The sequence below is a fragment of the Magnusiomyces paraingens genome (genome assembly GCF_902498895.1).
Source record: "Magnusiomyces paraingens strain CBS 517.90 genome assembly, contig: contig2, whole genome shotgun sequence".
NCBI classification, from domain to species: Eukaryota; Fungi; Ascomycota; class Dipodascomycetes; order Dipodascales; family Dipodascaceae; genus Magnusiomyces; species Magnusiomyces paraingens.
This window is the reverse complement of record NW_022474068.1, coordinates 3,417,284-3,439,823: the sequence shown is the minus strand read 5'-3', so window position 1 is coordinate 3,439,823 and position 22,540 is coordinate 3,417,284. Positions and strand designations below refer to the sequence as shown.

The 22,540-nt window shown below is 36.1% G+C and overlaps 7 protein-coding genes across 7 annotated transcripts; all 7 read right to left on the bottom strand.

Annotated features, from left to right (window-relative positions):
* Positions 1-1,969: 1,969 nt before the first annotated feature.
* SAPINGB_P002823 (uncharacterized protein) lies at positions 1,970-4,579 on the bottom strand (the record flags this gene model as incomplete). The annotated part of the gene is made up of 1 exon (XM_031997541.1): positions 1,970-4,579. The coding sequence occupies one exon, from the start codon at positions 4,577-4,579 to the stop codon at positions 1,970-1,972; it is 2,610 nt and encodes an 869-aa protein (XP_031853432.1).
* A 7,017-nt stretch (positions 4,580-11,596) lies between these two features.
* SAPINGB_P002822 (uncharacterized protein) lies at positions 11,597-14,389 on the bottom strand (the record flags this gene model as incomplete). The annotated part of the gene is made up of 1 exon (XM_031997540.1): positions 11,597-14,389. The coding sequence occupies one exon, from the start codon at positions 14,387-14,389 to the stop codon at positions 11,597-11,599; it is 2,793 nt and encodes a 930-aa protein (XP_031853431.1).
* Positions 14,390-14,584: 195 nt separating this feature from the next.
* Positions 14,585-16,678, bottom strand: SAPINGB_P002821 (uncharacterized protein; the record flags this gene model as incomplete). The annotated part of the gene is made up of 1 exon (XM_031997539.1): positions 14,585-16,678. One exon carries the CDS (start codon positions 16,676-16,678, stop codon positions 14,585-14,587), a length of 2,094 nt encoding a protein of 697 aa, XP_031853430.1.
* A 657-nt stretch (positions 16,679-17,335) lies between these two features.
* On the bottom strand, positions 17,336-19,102 carry SAPINGB_P002820 (uncharacterized protein; the record flags this gene model as incomplete). Its single annotated transcript, XM_031997538.1, has 1 exon — positions 17,336-19,102. The coding sequence occupies one exon, from the start codon at positions 19,100-19,102 to the stop codon at positions 17,336-17,338; it is 1,767 nt and encodes a 588-aa protein (XP_031853429.1).
* A 374-nt stretch (positions 19,103-19,476) lies between these two features.
* On the bottom strand, positions 19,477-20,244 carry SAPINGB_P002819 (uncharacterized protein; the record flags this gene model as incomplete). The annotated part of the gene is made up of 1 exon (XM_031997537.1): positions 19,477-20,244. The coding sequence occupies one exon, from the start codon at positions 20,242-20,244 to the stop codon at positions 19,477-19,479; it is 768 nt and encodes a 255-aa protein (XP_031853428.1).
* A 173-nt stretch (positions 20,245-20,417) lies between these two features.
* Positions 20,418-21,644, bottom strand: SAPINGB_P002818 (uncharacterized protein; the record flags this gene model as incomplete). Its single annotated transcript, XM_031997536.1, has 1 exon — positions 20,418-21,644. One exon carries the CDS (start codon positions 21,642-21,644, stop codon positions 20,418-20,420), a length of 1,227 nt encoding a protein of 408 aa, XP_031853427.1.
* A 148-nt stretch (positions 21,645-21,792) lies between these two features.
* On the bottom strand, positions 21,793-22,470 carry SAPINGB_P002817 (uncharacterized protein; the record flags this gene model as incomplete). Its single annotated transcript, XM_031997535.1, has 1 exon — positions 21,793-22,470. One exon carries the CDS (start codon positions 22,468-22,470, stop codon positions 21,793-21,795), a length of 678 nt encoding a protein of 225 aa, XP_031853426.1.
* Between the last annotated feature and the right edge of the window lie 70 nt (positions 22,471-22,540).

Genomic DNA, 22,540 nt, shown 5'->3' with positions numbered 1-22,540 from the left:
TAAGACAAGATTGCCAACTTATAAGTTATAATTACAAATATAGATGTAAAAAATGTTATCTTCTTTAAAATTATTACTATTTAGAAAAAAAAAAATAGCAACTATGATTCATCTATTTGTTTCTCTTTTTTTCAATTATGATTCCATTAAATTAACCAATCAATCTTTTTTATTCAGTATAGATTCAAGTTTTTAAAAGATCAATACAAAATAATGATTACTCTTATTCCTAAATAATTAACATTAACATTCTTAATTTTTTTTAAACCTATTTGGGAATATTAATTTTTTTTAGTTATAACTAACATAACATAATTATGTTTTTTTTAACCGGCATCTTTTTTGTTTGATACATTTTATCTGGCAATCTTTGTTTGGGGCAGTTCAAAAACAAGTTTACTAGCTTTTGTTATTCACAAAAAAAAAAACATGATTTTGAATTTTATTTTAAAATTATTTTTACCTATATTTACGCCATTGATATCAAAACAAAACATATTGAAATAATATTATCAATTGATCTTGCATTGATTCTTGAGAATCTCAACTTTTTTTTTTCATCCTTGTTAATTTTTAAAAAAAATGTTGAGATTATTTTATACGTGACGTCATTTTGAACCAAAAAACAGTCAACAACAAGTCCTTTTAGCAAATACGACCAACACCTTTCTATAAAAAATAAAAAAAAATAAAAAAATTTCAAAATCTACTTATATTTTAAAGAAATCAATTAAAAATTTGAAATGAAATAATTTAGAAAACTTAGGTTTACTTTTTTTTTTTTTTTTTTGGTTTTTATTAAAACTTTATAAGTCGACAAATATTTAATAAACCTCATATTATACGTAAACGTAAGTATGCGATGTTAAAAACCTCATTCAAAGCGCCTCCCCCCAAAATATCGTTTGGTTTAAGTAAAATTCAAACCACTAAATTCAAATAAAACTAATAGAATCATCATATATTCAGCTGTAAATGTTTAAGAAATTGAGTCAAAACACGGTTTACATCAGATTATCTCCTTTTACCTATTTCTATTTATCTCACTATTTTTTTTGTCTCCAATGCTATTAATTTTTAAATCATTTATAAATTCATAAATTTTCTTTTAAAAAAAATTAAAATGACTTGTGTATGAATCTTGTTTAAATATTAATTGTTTTGTGGGTATATTATTAACTATAACCAACTAATTTTGTTATCTTAGATTGAGATATCTAATTAATATTAAGTGTTACTATTAACTGCTGAATTAGGTATTTCTTTTCTTTTCTTTTTTTTCCTTCTTTTAATGCATTATTCTTATTTACTTTTTATGTCGAAAGGCTTCATTGTTATATGGGTTTTAATATACATTTAAGAAAAAGTACTATACACAATGATTGAATTAAAGCCAATTATTTCTAAGATTATACACTGGGAAACTGATTAATCATTGGCTTCAAATCCATTTTTATGTACGTACACTTAATTTTTTTTTATCAAAATACGTATTGATTGATGTCTTCAAATCTCAAGTAGGAATATAGACCACTATATATATAGTGGTATATATATATATATATCTTTGCTTCCAATAGGAATGCGTAAACAGACTTCTTTGTAAGGACATTTCCAAAAAAAAAAAAAAAAAAACATATTATAATTTCATTAAATACAAAAATATATAGAGAAAATACATAAAAGAAAGAGTATAGCTAAATGGGTATTTGAACTGGTTTACAGTTATAGTTATAAAGGAATGACCATGACTCAATGGAAAATGAATGAAATGAAAAAAAAAAAAAAAAAAAAGTAAAGTAAAGTAAAGAAAAGAAAATTTCATAAGCGATTTCGTTAAAAATGAAGAGAATATAATCAAAGTGGCTTCATAAATGTTTCGTTGACGAATCATACCAACTTTTTTTGTTATCTTTTTTGAAAAAAAAAAAAAATAAATAAATGATTTAAAATAAGAAAAAATTTTAATTTAATAACCGGCCGCTGGGAAAGAAAAACGGACTTTTTGTGCAGGGAGTGCAGGAAGCTCTCGAGAAGCTAATGAATCATTCTGTGGTTGATGAGTGTTACTCCTGGACCGTCGAGATGAGCGGCTGGCCATAGATGAAGACGATTCGTTGATAAAAGGCTTGTAAAGGTCATTTGCCGATAACTTTGAATTTGTCTTACTAAGTTTAAGAGGTTCGACAGAAAAGTTATAATCCCCGGTGCTAGAAGAGTTGCCAAAGCTAGTGATGCTGTTATTCGAAGTAGTGCTGGGGTTTGAATCAAATCCATATTCAAAAGTGGGGGTCCTTTCAAAATTGACTGTGTGACGCCTATTGATCTTAGTTTTGGGATCACAGGTAGTATAGTTAAATTTTGAGGATGTGCCAGACGAGCCAGTGGAACCAGCAGAGCCAACAGAACCAACAGAACCAACAGAGCTCATGCTAGAAAATGAGTTGTTTTTTTTATGCCTATTGGCAAAAAAAGGCTTGGGTACTGTAAATGAACCAGAGCTTTGATCAAGTCCTGAAGAGTTGTAAAGTTGTGCAGGTGCATTCACAGGTGAAGAATTACCAGTAGTAGGCGATGCTTGTCCAGATCCAATCGAAGACGAGGTTTCAGACATTGAGTCATCAAGGCTCATATCGGAGTCACCATTGATACTCTTACTAGTCATGGATGCAAGAGAATCCAAACTGTTGCGTTTGGCATGGCCCATTTCAAAGTGATCTTTGTTAATGGCAGTCGCAGCAGCAGTAGAAGCAGCAACCACAGAAGATGAAGTAGATTCAGATGACACAGATTGCTTAACCATAGAAATAATGGATGGTGAAGAAGTGATAGCTTGTTGTTCGGCTTCGGATTCCAGAGGCTCAAAAGTATCATCATCAGTTGGTATTCTAGAATGGAGACCAAAAAATCCCTCATTGTCGATTGTGATCATCTGAGGAACAGTGATTTGGTAATCCTTTGAATTAGAAGAAAGATTGCTGGTAAATGAAAGAGGGAGCTGAACAGTTGACAATTCCAGATACTCCTTCTTCTTAGAAAAGATAGTAGTGCATGGAGAATCGGAGTTTTGAATGTTGTCCAAAAAGTAGTTATATGATGGTGCACTGTTTTCTCTAGCAAGTCGTTGGCGATATAATCTCCATGACTTTGATGGCATCCAGTCTCCAGACTTATCTTTAGTATGAGGGTTCTGAACTTTTGAATCGTTAGCGTTTGCAATGTCGAGATTGGAGCACTTTTCAAGATCCCAAAGTCTTACTGTTCCATCGGAAGATGCCGAAAAAAACTCATTTTCATTGGTTAGAGACCAGTCAATAGAGTTAATCTTATCATAGTGGCCGTCAAGTGTCATTAGTGGGGATCCTCCTCGGATGTCCCAAATCTTGATAATAGTTTGATCATGAACAGAAGCCACACGGTTCTCATCAAGAGGAGACCACTTTACAAGAGAAACAATGCCTTCATTAGCATTTGGTGGAGCAAGTGAAGGAGGGTTTTTGTAACGAATATCCATGATGGAAATCCCCCGGTCAGTTGCAAACGAGACAATACCATTGCGAAGAGGAGAAGAATGAAATGAGCGAGCCTTTTTGTTTCTTTGCTTGATGATGGGGATATCACAACGAGAGGGGTCCCAAAGATACAAATGTTCCGAAAAGAGAGATAAGATAGATGATTCAGGACTGCAAGTCCATTTTGAAGAAGCAATATTGACTGTACGAATTCTGGTAGATGTAATCAAATCCGGAGAAAGATGTTTGGTGTGGTTAAAACGGGAAAGAATTTCTGCTGGACCATCATTTTGATATGGATCTGGAAGCATGACAAGGTGAACAAGACCGGAATGGCCTGTTGCTAGAACATTTCCAAAGTCGCTTAGTTTGTGCTTTGAAGGAACCCAGTCTAGAGAATGTATCCCCCCAAGCGATATGGTTTGATGGTGAGTAAGGACTGGAGTTCGATTCAATGGCCGGGTATAATTTGAGTTTGTAGGTCTTTTATGTGATTCTGTGTTAGCATTTTGCTGGGGTTTAAAGTCGTTGTATATGTGATGAGAGGATGAAGATAAGGTTTCAGAGACGGATCTCTTGTGCACACAATTTTTGCCAAAGACATTGAAACTACTATTGCTACTATTGCTACTGTTGCTTAAGCTGGGGTTTAAATTTGCGGAGCCAAAGGAATCATGGTAGCTTTTGCGGTGTGGTTTGCGTGGTGAGAGTTGTTCAGAGCCCAAGAGGTCGCTGGAAGTGTCTCCAAAGTTGATGAAAGAATACTTGTTTTCAATGCTTTCTGGTGAGCTAGGGGCTGAGTGGGAAGTCGGTGATGAGACTTCGTCTGATGGAGGTGCACTAAGTTCATAAATAAAAATATTGGAATCCTTTGAGGCTGAGGCTACAGCCACCAGAGGTTCCGAGTCATGACAAGCAACTGAAGTCAAGTTTGACTTTCTGTCCGGAACTTTCCAGTAAGATGACGAAATGACTCGCTTTGAGCTGAGACTATATTTTTTACCTAGAAGCTTGACCGGGCCCAGAGGCTCTTCATAGCAAGTTCCTAAGCGATCTTGAGAGGTCATAGATGATGGTGAATATTATGGTGTACAGGAAAAATAAAATAAAAAAAAAACACAATAAATGGATAGATAAACAATGATAACAGGTAAATAAAAGGGATCAGTGAATTGATATATTGCTTTTTTTTTTTTAACGTGAGATACTATCAATGATCCCTGAAGCCACTTTGAGAAAACAATATAGATATAGCAATAATTTGAGAAAAAAAATAGAAGAAGAAGGAAAAGTGATTTGAAAGGAAGAAAGAAAGAAAAAAAAAGTCTGAGGGGTATAAAAAAAAAGAACCCAGCCTTCCAGAGGATATATATAGATATATATATATATATAGAATATATATATACATACAATATACTCAGCAGACTTTTTTTGGAGAATGAAGACCTCATATTTTTTTTTTTTTTTTGACATGATTGTTTATTTCCTAGTCTACGCTTTTGATCTAATAATTAATTAACGTTTTGTACGGAATCAATTTAATAAGTCTCATTTATTGGATCTTTTTTTTTATTTATTTTTTTTTTTTTTTAAAAACCAAAAACTTTAAATTGAAAAAGCGTTAATGTTAAGTTACACACTGCAAAATCTTAAATGGGAAAAAGTAAAAAACGGAAGTTTTTTTTTTCTTTTTTCTTTTTTCTTTTTTCTTTTTTCTTTTTTCTTTTTTTTTTGACTGATTTTAACATCTCAAATCATATAAGAATTCCATATTGAGATTTTACAAGTTTCAAGTGCACTGAAATTTTTTTTTTCTTTTTTTTTGTATTTATTAATTTGTATTTTTCGGACTTAAAGTTCTTCATTATCGCTCCGTATTTCTTATATTGTTAAGAATTTAATTGAAAATGTTTTTTTTTTTTTCGTAGAATCTTTTGGAGCTTAAGAAGGTTCATTTTTTGATTATTTACTTTGGTTTCACTTAATACCAAAAAACTTTTGCGCCTTCATCTAAATTTATCATTAATCATTGAACCCCCAAGGCGTGGACTAACCAGGCTATTATAATAATTGATATTTTCCCTAAAAAAAATCAAATATATATATATATATTTAGCAATGATTTATATAATTATATATATAATTATTTGTATTTTAATTAATCAGTTTAAAAAAAAATAACAAACTTTCATGTTAACACCCGTATCTCTGGTTAATTTTTTAATTTTTTTAATTTTTTTTTTCTTAGAGATATAGAATTGTATTGGAAAGTCGGCTGGGCTGAACTGCCTGCTTGGCTGGACTGCCTGCTTGGCTGGACTGCTGGCAAGGTAATTGCCAGACTGGGCTGTCTTGTTATGTCACTGCTTATGTTGCTATGGATACCTAAATTCGGGCTAAGGGTATTATCAGCCGTACTCCCGTGTAAAGTCAAATGCATGTTATCACAGTAACCAATCTGCAATATATTCTTGTTACTGATTCTATTCATCTTTCCAAGTATTCCAATTTTACTATCTCTGATTTTAGTAGAGATTTTATATATAGTATAGTTTCTTTTAAAAAGTTCAAATTAAAATCTATTTCAAAATTTAAATGAATTGACTTAAATTGAATTTAATTGAATTGAAAAAAAATGCTGTGTTTTTGTTTTTTTTTTTTCCCCTTCTAGGTGTGACATTCATTGTCTTGAAACGTGAGCAGGAAAAAAAAACAATCTCATTCCTTTTCTTCAACTTCATTTAAATATTAGTACGCAGGAAATCACAAACTCATTATACTTTCTTCTTCCAATAAGACCGTTAAAAAAATTGTGTTTATAAAGAATAAAAAGGAACCACTTAGATATCCACCCAGTAAAGATGCGGAGACTGAGACTTTGGCTACGATTGTAATTATGATTTATCTATCTACTTTTGGGGGAGGGGGGGAAATCAAAAGAAAATGTGTCCTTTTATTCCGACAGCCCATTGATATCACAAAACATTGATTATTTTATTTCATGCTTAAAAAGACCCATTTTTTTTTATTATCTATATATATTGAATGCCTTAATACCCCTTGTTTTTTTTTCTTTTTTTTTTTTGAAGGTTACTACTCTTTTTAAACACTTTTCAACTTTGGGCAAGTTTGTTGTAAATATGCGATAAACTGTTTTCCTCGACATACAGAAGATACAAATCTTATTTCACAATATGGGGTAAAGTTGATCTCGACCCAGCCCCAGCCCCATCTCCAACAACATACACATCCAACCCAACCAGTCCAGCCTTTTAAAACCTATAGAAGCATATCTCTATATATGACTTTTTCAATCTTTTTACAAAATCTCTCCTTTTTTTTCATGATGCTCCTTCTATGCTATTTGAAAACGCCTTCTTTTTTTTTTAAGCTGTGAAACATACATATTTTGTTCTCAGAAACCTTTGCTTCTTTAATGATTGTCTAAAAAAAAAAAGAGTTAAGGGACTTATTCCAGTATTTTAGGTAAATTTTTGACCCACCAAGATCCTAGAAAACGCTAATAGAAGTGATTCCTTTCCCTTATTTGTAGACCAACTGTATGCCTCTAGTTGTCACAAAAGATAATCATTAACATGAAAAGTATACGCAGTCTTTCGACAATGTGATTCTTCAACTTGCTATCTTGTTTTTAATTTTCCAAAAACATTTACTGCATGAGATTTTTCGACTTTTCTTACCAACCTACATGTTATTGAAATTTTACAATACCTATATATACATCCATCCTAATCTTGAAAGAAAATTTTTTTCTTTTTGACATACTAATGAAGATGGGTTTATGCAAGCTTAAGCTTAAGCTTAAGCTAACAAAGTAGTAAATCTTTTCACTAGATAGCTTCCCCAGATTTTTCTTAAACTGTAAACAGATTTAGTCAAATTTCTTATAAAGAATGGTTAGTAACTTTTGTCCTCGTGGGCACATTGCAGTGGCTTCAGGGGTCATATTTTTTTCTGATGGAAAACTTATATAGTTGGCAATTAACACGCTATACCTATCCTTAAAAAAAATTGAATAAATAAACAAAAGTAACCGATCTTAATTTAATGTTTGGGTTTCATTTCCTGGTCTCCCGTTTTAAATAGAATGTCTAGAGTTCATTGTTTCTGGCTACTCGGTTGAAACAATATTCTTTCATATTGTGATGATATATTACGGAGGTTAAATAGATAATATATGTGTCATATTACCTTAAATACAAACCAACATACCACTAAACGGCTTAAACTTTGGTCATTTGTTCTCATATCTACCTTATTCTGAAAGTTACGATAGTCATTAAATTCGCAATCTCAGATGTTATTTTTAGAATATTAGATATATTTTTTTTTGTTAATTCAACAAGAAAACATCTTTTTTTTTGTTTTTTTTTGTTTTTTTTTAGCTGGAATCTAAAGTTTTTTTTTTTTTTTTTTTTTAAAATCGTTTAACCTACATGCTTAATAGAGCGTTTTGTTTGGCTTATAGATGTTTTTTTTTTGGTGTTTTTTAATCTTTTAGTTGACTAGATTTATGCACTTGAAAACAAACACTTTTCATGTCCTTTGATGTCAAATAAAAAGTTCTATGCATTGATTTCATATTTTGTTCGGTTCAATGACATCAAAGGGTTTTTTTTTTTTTAAAGATATAATCCTAAAAATAAACAATTATATATTCATTCTTTCGGCGCCTGCGGCTGTATAGATAGTACCGCCCCGTTTTTCTTCCTACTCGTTGCTGATGGAAAAAGAAAGTCATGAGTAGCAACATAGTTTCTCTTCTTTTTATTTTTTTTATTTTTTTTATTTTTTTTATTTTTTATATATATAATAGAGACAAAAGGCATTTGAAAAATAATTAAATTTTTTTAATTTAATAATTTCATTATTTTTTATTTAATAAAACCGTCCAATATGTTTACTAAAAAAATGGTTTGAAGGCCTAAACTCGTCAGTTTAGCAAATCTATCTGTTTGTCCGAATATCTGTTATTAAATAAGTTTCCAGTTAGTTTTTTTTGGTAACGTTTTTGACCAGTTACTTAATTGATTAATTGAGTAACTATTTCGCTAGCATTGAAGATGGTTGCTTCAAAAACGCCAAAATTCCAAAATTCCAAATTTTTTTTTTATTTATTTATTTCTATTTTTTATTTTTTTTCTAAATATATTTTACTATTATTTCCCCCAATATTTATGCAATGTTCCCGCTTTGATGTTTCTTTTTTAAGAACCATCGTGGGAACAAATCACGCTTCCACCTTAACATCCGTAAACACCTGCCATAGGGCTTGCACCAAGATGAGAAAATCTATTTTAAAAAGAAACTCAGGCAACAGCTAACCCACAACAAATATATAAAAATTATCCAACAAATTGGACAAGCAATTTTATTCTAAATTTACTTAGTATTAGGAAAAAAAAAGAGTAAAAGAAATAATATCTATCATTATTTTTTGTATCACCACCATTATATTAATAGCTTGAAGGTGTTAACTTTTTAAAAAATGATTTTTTTTTAATTAGAATAATTATGATAATAATAATAATTGTTCTAATATTCTGTCTTTCGCCCGAATAATATTTATTTTTTCTTGCTATTTATTCCTTAATATTATAATTATAATTATAATTAAAATTTTTAGGAGATCTTTATAGATATATTTAGCTTTTTAGACAGAAAATTTTAAAAGGTATGAGAAAATGGGAAAATAGGAAAATGATCTAAGGAACCTTTTACATCATATTTTTAAAAGAAAAAGAAACCTTTTCTATATTACTTCTTTATTGGAATAAGATATGTTTCTAACATGATATTTTCCCAAATAACGAAAACCTTTTACTTGACCACCTGGATTCTTTGGAAATGTTTCTCTTAACTAAAAAAAAAACCTTTTCCTATAATTTTCAAAGCACAATTTTTTTTTAAAAAAACCATAACCTTAGAATGTTATTAGTAGAGACTATTTTTTTCTCAAAATACTTTAATTTTATTTGCATCTAACCTTATCGAAAGGGTCCTTGAATAAGATATGTATATCTTAAAATATACCGAAAATCAAAAAAAACAAAAAATATCAACGAGAGATTTTACCAAAAAAAAACATTATTTCTTTAAATTTCTATACATACCTAGAACTGTTCAATTATGACAGGCATACATTTATTATAAAAAAAGACAGCATGTGAATTAAAACATTGACGTGATCAGTTGAAACAAAAAAACAAACTGTCATTACCAGAAACAAGTTAAAAAAGCCTGATTAATAAATTTATCGCACATTTGAGGTTTATTTTTTTTTCAACTGCCTGTGTGTAAGTTTTACATCTATCACGTTCATAAAAGAAAAAAAAAGAAATCTTTTCTATATTATTTCTTTATTAGAATAAAATATATTTCTAACATGTTATTTTCTTAAAAACACAACTTTTATACCTTTCTCTACTTGTAAGATCGTAGTAGTAAGACCACAGAGAAGCAATTGATAAACTATTAGAGTAATAATGAAGGTGAAACTTAAAGGAATAGTTCTTAAAAAAAACACTTATTCCATTTTTAAGGGAATTGATTGTGGAACACATTTGATATAAAAAAACTAATATAGTTATTAAACAACTAAAGATATTTCAAATATATAAAAAGTTTAGAAAAATTATAGATATGCATCAGACTTAATTACACTGAAGATACCTTTAAAATTTCAATTGTTGATTACTTGATTTTAATGGATCCAATTAACACCAATATTGAAGTAAAAGAGAATTCTCAGGTTAAAAAATAATTTTCGGTATAAAATCTAATAAGACATCGATAAACACCAATGAGTCCTTTTTATTTTTATGGAAGGGGAATCGGTACCAGGACCTAAATAGTTCGCTTGAAAAGTTATGACTCTCATAATGGGCACACTTTCCCGTAAATTGTTTTAAACTACAAAAAGAATTAAATTTATTAATAAAAAAATGAATTATAAAAGCTAAGATATATGAGAAACGATATGTACATGTTTTGTTTTGAAACAATTTTTCATTTAAAAGAAGGAACTTAATAGCAAACGAAAAATAATTTGGGCAGTAAAGAAAACTAAAGAAACAAAATCCCGATCTGTTACATAAACGAATACAATAAAAAGAGCTGAAAATGTATGGCTTTTAATAAATTTTTAGAAAAAATGAAATGTTAAAGAGTTTATATTCTAAAGCAACTTTTAAACGAGAGAAATTAATTTGTTTCAAATGAATCAAATAAAGCTATTCTTATTCATTTCGACAAACTTACACTACAAGCTTTAATTAAACTATGAGTATTCAAATAAACATATGTAATAAAAAAATAATTAAAGCGATTAGAAAGCATTCAATCTTACCAAAAGTAAAATATGCAAATGTAGAGTTATATGAATTCCAGCTTGTCGTCTCCATCAAACGACAACAAATAGATTTAAAAGTTTTAATAGATATCATTTTCAAAGTATATATAATAGTTTAACTTAAATCAATTTGAAGTCGATATATTTTTATGCTCAGTCTTTTTTTTTTAAAAACTTTTTTTGAGCATGTTGACATGATTAAAAGCAATTTTATTTTTTTTTTTTTTTTTTTGATAAGGAGCAGTATGAAACAAATAACACATGAGATGGTTTCAAAAATCTTTAAGTTTCTTTTTTTAAATAATTACCATTATAGTTGAAAAATAGATCGAAAAATATTTTCTATTTTTTTTAAGATGAAAACTTTCTTTAGTTACCAAATACGGGATGACTATTAATATTATTTATATAAATTCTTGCAAAAGCTTTTCTAAACGGTATAATATCATACTTCACAGTTTTTTCTTTTTTGGAAAATAATAATAAATGTTACCCGGTTGTTACATTTAAGCTTAATCAACTTGAAATTTCTTCATTAAGATGGCCGTAGCTATCTAATGAAAAGAATAGTTAGTCAGTTCCTTTATAAAATTCAATAAAGTCTGATAGTCAATTGCAGTTCCTTCATAAAATTCAATGAATGGAGTCTGATAGGAAATGTTTTCTCATAAAATAATCAATTCAATTAAAAAGTATTTTGTTTTTCGTTACACTATACATATGCAAGCATAGATCTAATAATCCCCTTGACCTTATAAAACTCAGGCCCTATTCCACCTTCTACCACAATGTTACCTTGGGTTAGCTTTCTAACCGCTACCTTGTTGTCACAGACCAAAATACCCTCTGCTTTGAACTCGGCTCGATGACCAAGCGCTACAAGCTGACGTTTCAACTCGGCCAATCTTATATCACCAACAGTTACTGGACCTGTTACATGGGCGCGTGCCAAAACAATATCGTCTGTACTTTGAAGCGGCACAAGACGGACGACAGACTTAGGTTGGTTGCGGACTAAATGTGATGGCAGACCATTATTGAGAGCCACACGAGTCAGTTCCAGTGTATCCTCGGAATCCTCGGTCTTGATCGCCAACGGCGCATCTTTTTCAATCTTAAGTGGCTCATTATTGGGCTCATTATTAGATTCAGAAGTGGATGACTCAGAAGAAATTTTTTCCTCTTTAGTCTTTACCTCACCTTCTTTTTGAGGCTGTGTTTGTTCGGTATTTTCAAGCTTAGTAACTTCTAGCTTACCCATAACTTGGGCCACAGAATAGTCACCAGTAATTTTCTGCCATTTAAGGACTTTTTCAAGTTCTGGGGAAATGATCAATGAGTATGAGTTGGAACCAATTTGAGTTATAATAGCTTCATTTGTGGGTGCCTTTGTAATAAGTTCGAGCTTCATCTCGGCAGCAGCTTGTTCGTATTCAGAAACAATCTCATCAACATTTGTAGATGATGGCTGTGCTTTTTGAGAAACACGAGGATTTCGAATATCGAGGGAGGATGGCAAGAAAATAAGCTGTCGGGGCTCCACTTGTTGCAAAATTATTCTCAGTGAACGAGCATCAGTGACGCCATCAAAGTCGATAAAGTCCAAATGGCACAAAACCTTAAGAACAGCAGACTTTGGTATAATTTTGGTAGGCTTTGCGATCGTAGAAAAGGAGTCAAGACGAAAGGTTTCGTCATTGTATTGCGTGTTTGTGCTGAGAGAAGTTGTTTTTTCTGATTCATCCTTCTTTTTATTGTTAGAAGGAACAATCGGGGCTGGACCACTGAGAGCAGCAGCCTTTTCTGCTTCTTCTTTTTCTGCAATTTTAGAAAATTGGTCAAGCTTAAGAACTTCACCATAGTCATCTACACGCCGTCGTTTGATGGCAAATGGAAACATTCGGGGCTTGCTTTTAGGCATGGTTCTAACATCATAATCGTAAACATCTTTACCGTAAAGCAAAATACTAACATCCATTTGACCGGACATGATCATTTCGTCCTCGTCTTCATCGTCATCATCATCGGATAGTTCGGTTGTTTCTTGTTCAAGAATATTTTTATTGCGAAGCTCAATGGCTGACTGCAACTCTTGATTCTTTTTTTTTTCTTGGACCTTTTCCAGATAATCTACAAGCTCTTCACCAGCAAGAGCCTTTTCTGTATCTAAATCTAGGTTAAGCTGGGTAGTGAGATGTGCTGGGAGATATTTAGAGCTCGAATTTTGGGGGTCGTCCGAAACCAGCCGTTCTTCCGTCCATAAATCGAATAACTGTCCTGCAAGGGTTTCGGGTCCACATCGTTCAGTTAAAATAACCATAGAAGAATCCTGAGAGCAAATCTTGGAGAATAGTTGACGAGAAAACCCAACTTCCATTGCTTCTCCAGAAGCCAGGACTACTTTAGGACCGTCAAGTTTTTCTAGTTCGTCAATTGATGACATAACCTTTAAGTGTTTTGCGTCAAAGGGTGAATTATTTTGAACTTGCCATTCGTCAATTAGAGTGCTGGACATCCATTCCAACATCGAAGACGCATAGGAAAGAGTACGGTTACCGACATGTGAAAAGTAGAGCAGAGGGGCAGAAATTTTCTCCTCTTCCCAGTAAGCATCGAGAATGTGCACAAGCTCCAAAACACGAGAGCCTGTAGATGTGGGAATAAGAACAGTTCCTCCGGCTTCAATTGTTTCCCGGATATTTCTGAAAAGCGAAAGCTTTCGTTTTTTAAGAGTGGAAGAAATCTGACTGAGTTTTGTACCACAGATCATAAGCGATGGTTTTGCAAGAGCCTCAATGAGGTTATCTTGTTGAACAAACGCGCCATTAAGATGCGAGTCGCGCGAATGATTCCAGTCAACTGAGTATATGATGACCTCTTGGTCTTTGGCAATCTTCCAAATAGTTCCACCAAGGGTATGACCTGCATTAAAAGGCGTAATTTGAACAGATCCACTGAGATTAATGTTTGCTAATGCAGAATCTTTCTTTTTCTTTGGTTTTTCTGTTTCTGTTTTGGATGCTGAAGTAAGCATTTTGGCATTAGGGTCGAGAGTAACTGTTTGTGAGTATTTTAAAGGGATAATTTTATCAAAAGCAGCTTCGACGTCTTCAAGTGTGATTTTTTCATCCAAAAAGGGACCCAAGAAACCTTTACTTCTATAGGACTCGAGCGTAATCATGCGCCCCATGTTGATGACTGGAAGAGTAGAGTAGACTGGAACATTGTTAAACTCCGTAGACATTTTACAAAGATAGGCATATGCACCCAAATGTGAAAGCGTAGCATGAGTTAACAGAATGGCATCGATAGTCGGAGCTGCTGTGATAAGATGGGTAAGATCCATAGACAAGGCTGGATCCCAGCCCACGTCAACAAGTAGTGTAAAGTCCGGAGGGAATGAAAGCAAAGATTGGTTTATTTCCTGAGCAAGACTTTCAGATTTCGGGCCCGCCATGGCCCTGTTTTCAGGGCTCGTTGGCTGCAACCGCGTAAAAGAAAACATGGCTGCTCAACTGTTATCAATATTTTCTTAAATTTTTTAATGTGGAAAATTACAATGGTGGAGGTGGAAGTGGGAGATTGAGGTTGAAAAAAAAAAATACACACATACAGGGTTAGGGTAAAAATATTATTGAACGTTCACACATAATTTTTTTTAGACAAAATTCGGGACAACTTTCTTCTATTAACTAAAAACTCATGACATTGACGGGTACCACCCTTTAAATGATTCACGCTCGATATCAAGCTCTCTAACATCAATACCACCCCCTTCAAACTTTTTAAAGCGGTGCGGTTTTTCATATCTTTTACCCAGAGACACCAATAACATTTTTGTTTTAATAGTGCGAGAACTTTCGCATTTGACTAGCACCTGCTTGACACAGGAATTTTCACCAACCAGAAGCTTCTGCAATTTTGGAGACGAGTAAAAAAGCCCATATATGCGCAGATAGAAATACTCGAGAGTGGGCAAATCTAGAAAACTCGCCAGCAAGTTTTCATATGATGTCAGTGCAGTAAAGTAATCATCATCGTAACCTTTAGAGGGAGCTTTTTCTGGGCTTTTCAGCAGTTGAATAAAAAGAGAAGCTTCCGGAGTGTCAATATTTTCTACAAGAGATGCGATTTGCTCGGTAGTCATTTCTTCGCCAGCCCCAATGGCTTTGGTCACACTAGACAGCCATTTGTCCAATTTGCTGGATTTAGGCTTTGGTGGCATGCCGGATACACGCAAAGTGATTTTGCGTAGCTTCTTCATTTGAGGAATTGCTTCGACGCAATTTAAAATATATTTACCAAGAAATGAGAGTTCCAGATACTCCAATGTCGATGATAATGAGTGCAAAATAGGGACAGAAGAAGGTGTAGCCACTAGAGCACTAGATTCCTCTTTGCTGGGAACTACAGCGCACTTCCTAATACTAGGAAAATCTAGCACGCCAGGAATAAGATCTGCACCCAAAGGCGATTCAATTTCAATGACGGTAACTCTTGGCAATGACATTGGTTTGCTAGTCGAGTATTCGGGAGATAAGGAGGCTACGCGTTCAAACTTGACTTTGCAGCGTGTGATATGTTCTGGAATTGTTAGCAAAAAATTGACTGCAGAGTCAAAAAGCACCTTATCATCCTTAATTGTGTATTGGACGTTGCAGGCCAGAGTCTCGAGGTTTTTAAATTTCTCAATGGCGCCGAGAAAAACTGAGGAATAGATTACTGATTCACTAAGATCGAGATACTCTAATCTAGGAAGATTGATAAAGCCGTCAAGACCTTTCATAGAACGCGCCTGGTCAACGTCTTCTGACTTGCATGTAATGCGGAGATGTGTAACTGTTTTCAGATACACAAAGAAATATGGAGCTGCCCACTTATCCATTTTCAAAGTGAACTTATAGCAGCACTGAGTAAGCGGCACAGCAACAAGTGAAAGAAAAAGCGGGGTTGAGACAAACTTTGAAAAGGCAGAGTCAACTGTCATGTCGCCAAACTGGATATGTTTTAGTGTCGGGAAGCGGTCTCTCATAAAAGTCATCCAAGTTTTGAGTCCGCGGCGCGGGCAGCCGTGCTTGTTAGGGATGATTAGAAGGCGCGTGACAACTGAGTTTATAAACCACTTATAATAATGTGGCTGGTAAAGAACAGATACAGGCGCAAGCCGACCAGATTGCCACATTTTTTGGCGGGAGGAAAACTGCATTTCGTCTAGCAGGGCGTCGTGATCGTGTTCATCCGACCGACTGCTTGTGCGACTGGATGAAATGCTTGGGGCTTTATTTGATGTTGGTTGAGGTCTTGATATGGAGGAAGGGGTTGCCGATGCTGTGGCGGATACGGGTTCAAGCGAAAAAGGATGAATAGAGTCTTCACCAAAACTGTAGTACTCCGGAAGGTGGATAATAACAGAAAACCATGAACGCGGTAGGAAAAAGGAGCGCAAGACTTGGTTTACCTGGCCAAGGTTTTTGCAGTCATCTGGAGTCATGAAGGTTGAGAGTGAGCTATACACATCGGGTGGCAGCGAGTCAAGCCGCAGGGAGCTTTTGATTGTGGAAGTACTGGCTAGCGAGCAAGGAGGAGGAGGAGGTTGTGATGATCCTTCAGCGATGGTTCCTAGCTCTGGGCTGGCTGTGCAGGACGAGGCACAGGATGAAGGAGCAGAGTTATGAACTTCAGTGAGATAAGAAAGAATGGGGAAAGTTGCTTCATCGGTCAACTGTGCTAGTTGCGCGAGTTGCGGACTGGTTGAAGCTTCGCGAGAAGGCGGCTCATTATCGCTTGAAGACATGATAGGATTATTGAGAAATACAAGACTTGGTTTATGGTTATCAGGGAGTTTATGAATAAGACGTTGTTGTTGTTGTTGTTGTTATTGATATTGATATTGATATTGTTGATGTTGATGTTTAGATTACAATTGTTGTAAAAGGGGAAAGATAAGGTGTTTTAAAGGTTTACGAAAATCGACTGTAAAAAACACGACGGGAATTTTTTTTTTTTTTAAAATTGGTCATGACCCAAAAACCGCAGCAAAGCCGAAACGCGCAAACCACACAAATTCACCGAAAATGGCGGCATTGACTGCTCTACATGCTTCGGCCAGTATTATTATATGCTCAAAGTCATTTGACGACGGGCACCACCCACCATCCGACAGAAAAATTTGTAGTTGAGCGGCCCCGACAAAAGTTCGTGGAAGCCTTCCCAAATTGCTAGCCGGGCGCTTGGACCCGTCAACAGCCGCTCATAATATTACATAATTTTGCAACAATAATTACATAATTTAATTTATTTTACCCCAGATAACAAAAGGGTAATTTAACAGTAATAACAAACAAACAAACAAACCAATTTAGAATACTATATATAAAATTTGACAAATAAATACAAAAAGGAGAGACCCGTAATAATAATTATAATTATAATATTAATACTAATAAAACTTTCATTTCTCAGTAGAATGTCTGTCGGAGCGAATGACCTCTACCACTGGTTGACTGCTGCCAAAGTTAATTCCTGTGCTCGAAAAAGATGACGATAGTTTGGCCGCAAGTTGGTTGTATGAAGCTGTGCTCTTGCCGCTATCAGTCGAAGAGGTAGACAAGGTCGAAGCCTTAGAATTTTTGCGTTCACTCAGAGGACCTATGGTAAGACCCGATAGCGAGTCTTTCTTTGCTGATGAAAGCTGATAGTCCTCATTCATGGTCGTACTGGCCCGTGAACCCCCGATAGGGGTACTGGAAATGCTGCTGTTCTCTGGATTTGGTGTGAGACACAGCCGCAAAACAACTTCCTTCTTACTTTCGCTGCTTGAAGATTCTATCCAGGGGAGAGCCAAAACTGCGGTATCATTAGGTACATGATGGACCTGCCGCAGTGCCGAATAAATATAAGGAAAGATCTCCTTGTCGACCTTATCGCCCCAAATCATATCCAAGTGCTCGTACCCTTCAAAACCAACAGCTGTTGTCGAGTCTTCTGGTAACTCCGACGTCATAACGCCAATATCCACGAGCGAGTCAGCTTTGCCGTAGAGTAATAGAATGGGCGTCTTGATATTCTGTGTAGGGAAACTAGCGACGCGGTAAAAATATTTACCCTTAAAGAAAGGGCTCTCCACATCGTCATCATACATGTGAAAACGGCCCGATCGAATAATTTGAAACCAATGCACAACTGACTTGACACTTGTGTAGGAGTACAAATGTGGGTATGCTGCCAATTTTTGGGGGTAAGATATGTTTTTGCAGTGCCATTGAAACAAAGATGAGATGGCTGTGTCGATAGTAGTCACAAAAAATGGAGGATACATTATGGACTGCCAAAATGTGGCGCTTTTGAGAATGGCCTTACGACCAAAGAATAGATAAATGAGTGATGGCGAGGCACGCATCAGAGAATCTACTACAGAGTTTTGAAGTCCTGGAGGGGCCATAGCTGGTGCCAACGCAATGAACAAGCGTACCTTTTTGTTAAGCTCTGGGTTGATGGAAAGTGTAGCAAATGCTTGAGCCGAGCCCTGAGAAAACCCAATATAGACCAAGTCTCGCTGCTGTACAATGTACAAAATGTAATTGATGGTATCCGGGATATCATAGAGTGCAAAGTCGTCAATGGAAAAGTTCCAAAAGGCAACAGAGTTGGGGTTATGCATAACGTGCTTTTTCGAGTACTTATTACCGCGATTATTGCCTAACCAAACATCATAGCCCATGTCTGCAAGAACAAACGGTAAAGTACGTTTGGGATCAATGTTACAGATCCACACCTCAGAGTTCATTAAAAGTCCATGGTGCAAGTAAACGACAGGTTTTGTTGAAGGTGACGACGAGTTGGAACCATCGGGTGACTTAGCACGTGGGTTATGGCGGCCTCGAATACGGTGGATACCAAGCAAATATCCATCTGTAGTTTTGACAATATGCTCTTCAGCATCATAACCAAATAAACGACAGATCTCAACAAATCCGTCTGCGTTGGCAATCTTTGATACAAGGTCGTCCAGAGTAGGATCTTGAATGAGTGAACTTGTCCCTGAAACCGGGAAGATCAAAAATATGGCTGACGTTAGAGAATCAAAGAATGAAATAATAAACGTTGGAAGAAGAGAAGTAATAATAGAAAGAATGTACTCGATGGCCACAAGTACCAACGAGAAGATGAGGACTGGCCACTCCAGAGCGGGTAGCCGGCCTAGCAGAGGGATGCGCATTCTGATTCTTCCTGGGGCCAACCAGAAAACTAGAATGGATAGCAAGAAAACGAGAACGTGAGCGTGCAGTTTGACGAACTAGATAGTTAGAGGAAAAGTGATAATTATGACGGCAAATAGCTATTATCAAAAAAAGACTGTCTAGTTTCTATTCAAATAATGTAAGCCTTGAGAGTAAAGTATAAAAAAAAAACGTGAGAAAAAAAAAAAAAAAAGAGATAAGAATGGTGGTGCAGGCCAGTAACAACAAAAAAAAAAAGACGCACCAAAAAAAAGAAAAAAAAAATCAGACGGATATTTAATAATGTATTTACAGAAAAGCGTTTGATGCGCACGATGCCATCGGGTACCATCCATTCCTTCCTCCCCCCTTATTACCAGAATTTCCAGCGAGAAGACGAAGAGGATTTTGCTGCAGATCGGGCCTCGGCGTCGGCCAAATCAGACCCGGCAATCTTTTCTTGAGCCCGGATGCGCAGCTGCTCCTCAGCAATGTCAACTGCACGTAAAATAGCCTCTTCACGTTCCTGGCGAATACGCTCAGCTTCGACATAATGCATGCGCTGGGGTCTTTGCAGTGTTGTGGCCTCGCCGTCTGCAGCTCCACTCTGTTTAGGCTCGACAAATGTCGGTTCTTCGGCTGTGGTGGCAGACATTTTCTTCGTCATACCATGGTGTCGGGGTCGCGCAAGATCTTCCTTCTGCGTCTCAGAAAGATTGCCAAAAAGCGCATCGCGTACACGAAGTTGCAATCGGTATGGTCCGGAAAAAACGTTCTCATAACCGTCATTCCAACGGTAGAAAAACACGCCAAAAACAATGAGCGCAGAACTCAGCCAAAAGGACGTGATACGGATACCGCGTGTAAACGCACCTGTATCAGTGCGCCGCAGAACTTTGTACTGGCCAGGATACAAGTCTGAAAATGGTCGTGGAGTGTATTGTAAACGCTTGAGCTGGTCTTTGACAATGCGATAGTTCTCGGGCTCTTTTGGTCTCAGGGTCCATGAACGGGGCTTTCCCGGAGTACTGAATTCTGAAGGATAACCCTGAGGTGGTCGTATGTCAGTAGGATCGTACGGGTTGTAAGGGGCCTTAGGAGGGACCCAGCCCTCAGGATTCGGTCGTCGTTGATCGGACATGATTTAGGCGGGCTGCTATTGCTGTGCTTTTGCTGTGCTTTTGCTGTGCTTTTGCTGTGCTTTTGCTGTGCTTTTGCTGATGGTACTGATGGTGGACAAACTGCGATTTTAATTTTTTTTTTAAATTTTTTGCATGTACAAGAGTTATTTACTTGCAGTGTTACACTTTTTTGTTACATAGAGTACCGGAACGGGCCATTGAGATTCACCTGGACACCCACCGGACCGTAGACCCCGACAGCAGCATATAGGTCTCGGTCACCTTGAAGTCCCTCTACACCACCATCACGATAGCTACGCGCAGGATCAATACCACGTGGATTCATATCTTGAACTAGTGACCATTCACGCTCGAAACGCCCGTTACGCGTGAAAAAAACCGCCATGCGATCCACGTTCATTCCTATTCCAACCACAGCACCAACACTACTAAATGGTTCCACAAAGTCTTTTCCAGAAAGAGAGTCATTGACATAACGTCGGCCATCATCAGAATGTACTGCTACAGACCCACGATGCCACCCTGGCAAACGGAAGTGAGGATATGGCAGTGCTACAAAACCAATGGCTACTGTGGCATCGGCCGAGTTAGAAGGAAGCGACGTGATGACAATTTCAAAATAGAAGCTGGGATGACCTCCTAGGGCTTTACCGTTGCTGATGCTGCGTAAGTGAGGTGAGTAAATGGGCAAATTTGACACGAATGTAGTATCGGCAGCATTAGGCGCACGGCATTGTATGTGAGCACCACCAGCTCCTGGAGCTGGGGTGACTTGACCTTTAAATCGTGATTCAAAACGTAATGCACGAGGAAGATCGGTGATTAGCACTGGTGGTTGAACAAGCATGAGTTGTCTGTTGGCGATTACCTGCTGTTCTTCTTGGGTCAAGAACCGTGGGGGATAAATGGGGAATAGTGAAGTGTAATGGTCTCCTAAGTCACGCTCTTCATCTGGAGCTGAAGAATAGAGTGCTCTAAAATGAGAAGATGGTGCTGGACGGTACGTTGGTGGCAAGCTTTGATTTTGATTTTGTTGTTGTTGCTGTTGCAATGCTTGATTATTGGCCTCACGATAAGATGGGAGCTCCCCTGGCTCTCCAGCAGACTGGGCTTCTGGGTAAGATGCTAAATCACTCTGTACCGCAGCTTCATGGTTAGGTACGTATGCTTGAAAGCTAGTGTTGAACTCTAGAAGATTGCTGTTGGTTATAGGGTATTTTTCATTGTGAATTGGGGGAGAACCAGGGGGCGGACCATAATGACCTGGAGGTGGGCCTAGAGGTGGATCCGAGTCTAGAGGATGATGTGAGTAAGTCGGGTGGAATATCTGTGAGGACCCAGATGGCTGTTCTTTGTCAACTTTTTCACCGCGCTTTTTAAACTTGTCTCGAAATCCCATTTTCCGGTGTTTTAAATATAAATAATAATACGTTTTGTTTTGAAAAATGATTAATTCAAGATTCAAGGCTTATATATATGTGTTTTTTTTTTGTTTAGTTTTTATTATTACTATTATCGATATAATCAAACACTGCCTCGTTGTTCTATTATCCCGTAATTATGCCTAGAATGACAGTCCAAAAAACGTTTACAACACTGCAGAAAGGCACAATAAGACGTGGATCTAGCAAATAAAACTGAATTGTAGATACAAAAGGCCAAATGATGTAGCTTGTCTTGAGCATTTTGAAATATGTCTGATGGAAGTATGTTTCGATTTCACGGCCATCCCAATAAGACACAAACGAAAGAAAGATAAGCAAGTTTGTAGGATTTCCAATGGCTTGGTCGCAGAAAATACGCAGTGGAATGCTTGGTACGATCACCGAGAGCGAACTTGTCCACCATTTGGTCCAAAGCCCGTTAATAATACCCCAGCAGTAAAATTTGAGTAGCGCGGATGGGTTCAGCCTTCGGTGCACAATAAGTTGTAGCAAACCCTGGGAGAACCCGCACAGCAGGGTCGATACGATTGCAGAGCTACCAAAGGGAGAGATTGAATAAAGACGAGGGTAAAGAAGGCCGATGAGAACCAGCGAGGCGATCTGAGAAGCAATCACTGCACCGATGGCTACCTGTTGTGGGTTGTTATTTTGGCCATTAATATGCACGTGGCGAGGACGATGACGATCTTTGTGCAGGGTCGAGCCTTCCAGAGGCCCTGACAGGCGCTTTTCATCATCCTTATCAAGAGGGCCTAACTCAAGCGTCGTATCCTTGGACATGGTGGCAACAGCGAATAGTATTAAAAAAAGAAATCGAAACTTAATGCAAAGGTGGTAAATAAATAGTAAA